At 43.2% G+C, this 4,222-nt stretch overlaps 1 protein-coding gene across 3 annotated transcripts in view; it reads left to right on the top strand.

The window, feature by feature from the left end:
• FHL2 (four and a half LIM domains 2) overlaps positions 1 to 4,222 on the top strand; it is a 41,187-nt gene that overhangs the window by 34,746 nt on the left and 2,219 nt on the right. For all 3 annotated transcript variants that reach the window (XM_011370140.2, XM_011370141.2, XM_011370142.2), the window contains exon 5: positions 351 to 537. In XM_011370140.2, the coding sequence (XP_011368442.1) occupies positions 351 to 537 (187 nt within the window). The remainder of the gene's footprint in view (positions 1 to 350; positions 538 to 4,222) is intronic.

The following is a 4,222-nucleotide window of genomic DNA, read 5'->3' as shown; positions in this document are numbered from 1 at the left end:
GGACTGAGGCCCCGCAATTTTCCCTCCTGGCACCACCTCCCTGCATGGCGAGGAAGCAGTGCTGCCGGTGACACCTCTGCCTTACAGTCCCAACGTCTCTCTGAGGGGCTGAGGGCAGATGCCCTAGTACTGATGTTATGAGCGGGAAAGGCAGGTTCTGCAGCAGTGGAAGGGGGAATAAAGGGTGACAATGAAGTCTGTAAAGCAGTTTTGACTGTTAACCAAAATTGGATGTTTTCTGGATGGGGAACTTGCGCCATCTAGTGGCAATAGCTGGGACTGAGGAAGTGTGCTAAGAGCAGAGGCCACTGTGCCTCTGGAAACTGACCCTCGCCCCTTGCCTCCTCCAGCCCATCACCACCGGAGGGGTCACTTACCGGGAGCAGCCCTGGCACAGGGAGTGCTTCGTGTGCACGGCCTGCAAGAAGCCGCTCTCTGGGCAGCGCTTCACGTCCCGGGACGAGTTTGCCTACTGCCTGAGCTGCTTCTGCGACTTGTACGCCAAGAAGTGTGCTGGGTGCACCAACCCGATCAGCGGTGAGTGAACAGGGGGTCCCTGCTCAGAGTGCGAGGATTGAACAAGGTGTGAGCGTCCAGCGTGCGAAGGTGTGTATGGGGGCAGACCTCGGAAACACTGAGTTCAGCTCTAAAACGCCACAATAAGGCCAGTGGTGCTTGTTTTGCTGATGGAAGGTCTTGCTTTCCATGTGTGAAAAAACTTAACATCTGTTAAGCGTGATACAGCTAATCACAATATGGCGAGGTCGCCTCTATACCTAGAGTCTTCAGGCCTCAAGAAGGTTCTGAATGGGCCGACTTTCTGCCTAACTGCTCCCTCTCCTTGTCACACTGGACACTGCAGCGGGTAAGGACTTCCCCTCCAGCTCACCCAATCACCATGAACCACATGAATAGACTGTCCTCAAGAGGTTTATTATTTCTGTTTTGAGTTATATAATCTCCAAAACTGCAGTCTGTGGGTACCTGACAACCATATAAGCACGATGGACTTAGCAGCTCATCGAAGTCGCAAAGGCGCTCCATAGCCTGGAGGCATGGCTGTATGAGGGCAGAGGGCAACGTTCTAGGCAGTTCTTTCATATCCCTCAAAGGGCTGGGCAAAATGAGAACCCCAAATCTGGATGGCTGGCAGACTAGACATTGGACTCAATGATTACATGTGCCACGGAATTCAATGTGGGGAGCAGATGGCTGGTCAGACGAAAGCGCTGTGCATGTTCACCATGTATTGCTGCACGAATCAGTGACTGGGCTGGGAGGAAAGAGTGTGAAATTCTACTACGGCACAGAAGTTCGATGAAGTTGGTTCCCAGCTCTGTGACAGTCACTTGATCCCTATCAAGAGCAGACGGCAGATACATGCAATATAAACACAGGGCCCAGCCAAACAGTGTTCCTGTATAGTTTTGCAATGTAATTACACACATACGTTCTACAACCCCTCTGTGCGCGTCTTCACTTTCTTTTTCTTCCGGTCTAGAACTGAGTTTACCTAACTCATCTAACGCACCTGATGTAGAAAGTCTCACATCACTAAAATAATTCTCTCATGTGTAAGCCAGAGCTCATATTTCCATACGAAATGAAAATGTAAAGAAAAGAAGCATCGCCTTTAAATTTTTCTATGTTAAGACATCCAATTGTAGCCATTTATATCCCATATTTTCCTTGCTCACATTTAGAAGGAAAAATGCAGTCTTTTGCCCTAACACACTAATCTTGAAAGCTGTTTTCACAGTAACTTCTGTGGAAATAAATGTTTATAAGTTAAGCTTTATAAATTAATATGATCTACATAAAAATGCTTTTATATGTAAAGTATCAATCAGGTTTGTGTGTTAATTGTAGCTATTACTATTGTAGCACTGAAAAAAAAAAAAGAAACTAGAAAAACAGTATGAAAACTTTCCTCCAAAATAGGAGTTAATTCTCTGAAATACAGAGAGTATATAATGTTCAGGATCCCACAGAGGAATTTTGAAATTACAGCTAAAATGTACTTTAAAACAGAGTCCTAAATAATTGTGCAAGATCGCGAATTAGATTAAATTTCTAATAGATCCATGCTTAGTATTTTTTTCTTGAACAAAATTTACATGATTTTCGTAAATAAATTTGAATTACTTTCTAATAGTTTATGTGCAGTGGTTCACACATAAATACTGTCAATCCTCATAATTCACAGTTCATATTTGCAAATTTGTCTGCTCACTAATATTTATTTATCACTCCAAAATCAATACTCGTGGTGCCCTCACGGTCATTCACAGTGATGCCAGAGTTGGAGTCATCTGATGCGAACTTTTCCCAGTCGAGGTAGAACGGGCGACATTCTGACTTCTTGATCCAACTCCTGTTGTAAACAAGGGTCCTTTTCATGACATGTATAGTGCCGCATTTTTTTTTTTTGCATTTTTTTTTTTGTGCTTTTTTTAATTGGCATTTCGCCTGTTTAAAATGGCCCCCAAGGACAGTGCTGAAGCGTTGTCTGTTCCTGAGCCCACGAAGGCTATGAGGTGCCTTATGTTTTAGGTCAGCTTCCTTGAGGCTTGAGTCACGATGCTGTTGGTCATAAGTTCAATGTGAATGACTCAATTAAATAAGGTATTTTTAAACAGAAATAGACATAAAACAAGCTTACGCGTTGATCGGTTGACAAAAATGTTGGGACCAGAGGCTCGCAGGGACCTAACCCTGTATTTCTCTTGGGAGCAGGAGTTCAGTATTTGCTAATTCAGTGTTCAGTGACTTTATAGAACATCACTATCTCAAGTAAAGAGAATTTACTGTACATACATCTTGTCCTTAGGAGGGTTCATCACTCTGGGGCTGTCTTCGGCTCTCCTATCTATCACTCTTCCCTTTGCTGGCATTTCAAGGAAATAGTAGGGCTTCTAAGAGGAGACTTTCAACCTGAGACAGCTGCCCAGCTTAGCCCCTATCACTGACAGTCTTCGTACACAGAACCTCCCCACCCCGTACCCCACCGCCGTGCTCCTCCTTGCCCCAGATCTACTATGTAGCAGGACTTAACCAGAGGAGGGAGAAAGAAGAAACATGGAATGGTGGAAATGCTGAGGCTTCTGAGCTGCCTCCTGGCTTTTCAGCTAACTCACCGTGCTGAAAAGAAAAACCACTGCAGGCTAGATCTTGGAGGTGTCACAAGTTTGATTCCAGGCCACCACAACAAAGTGAGCATCACAATGAAGCAAGTCAATCTTTTTGCTGGTTTTGCCTTCAATTTGCAAAAAAATGCAGCATCTATGAAGCACAATAAAGCAAAGTGCAATAAAACAAAGTGTGCCTGTATCTTCCAGCTGTTGTACAGCCTTTGCCCCAAGTCACGTTAATGTGTTGCCTAAGCCACTGGTTTCCAAACGTGGCTATGCCTTCAAAACACCTGAGGAGCTTTAAAAATTACTACTGCTGGGGCCACGATTTAATTGGGCATGGCCTGGGTGTTAGAATTTTTAAAATTTTCCCAGATGATTCGAATATGCAGAATAATTGGAGACTCATTGGTCCAAATCACTGGTTTGGTTCTGTCTTAGGGCTAGGCCATGGGTTCAGTGGGTCTTTCATAGCCCTTATCAGGATTAGAGGCAATCAGTATTTTAGTGACATTGGTTATTCCATGTAACTCTTATTTTAAAACTTCTGTTTAGGAAAAGAGAGCTGAACAGCTTTACTAGTATAGCAGAGGTTGTGCCGTATTAGAGCACAAGAACTTGCATTATAGGACAGTTTTGAGTCCAAGCTCTAACTGACTGAAGGGGATTAGCATTAAGGTCTAAGGCTCCCATTGGGAAAGGATTTAATGCCCAACCTCAGCCTCACCAATTAAGTTACAAAAGGAACTAATTGTTAAATGCATTACAGCCTTCTAATGCCAGTCTGAGACCTCAAACTATTATAAATGGAGTACTCAGTGTGGTTACTTTGTTTTTAATATGATAGATGAAACTATATTATTTCTGGAAAGAACTCTTTATAATTGGGATTTGTGACCCAAATTTCATCAGAATCGATCTCAACTCTAAGATAACCTCATGTATTTGATTCCATTTTATTTCAGAGGGCCCAGTGGCAGTACAAATCAACTATATTTTAACAGGCAGCTAATAGACATTAAATATTTGCTAAGAATTTGTGATCAAATAAGAATCAAGCACCCGAATTGAAATGCAGTCCTACTTTTCTT

Source organism: Pteropus vampyrus, unplaced genomic scaffold, assembly GCF_000151845.1.
Source record: "Pteropus vampyrus isolate Shadow unplaced genomic scaffold, Pvam_2.0 Scaffold160, whole genome shotgun sequence".
NCBI lineage: Eukaryota > Metazoa > Chordata > Mammalia > Chiroptera > Pteropodidae > Pteropus > Pteropus vampyrus.
The sequence above is the reverse complement of the archived record's forward strand: the minus strand, read 5'-3'. Positions and strand labels throughout refer to the sequence as shown.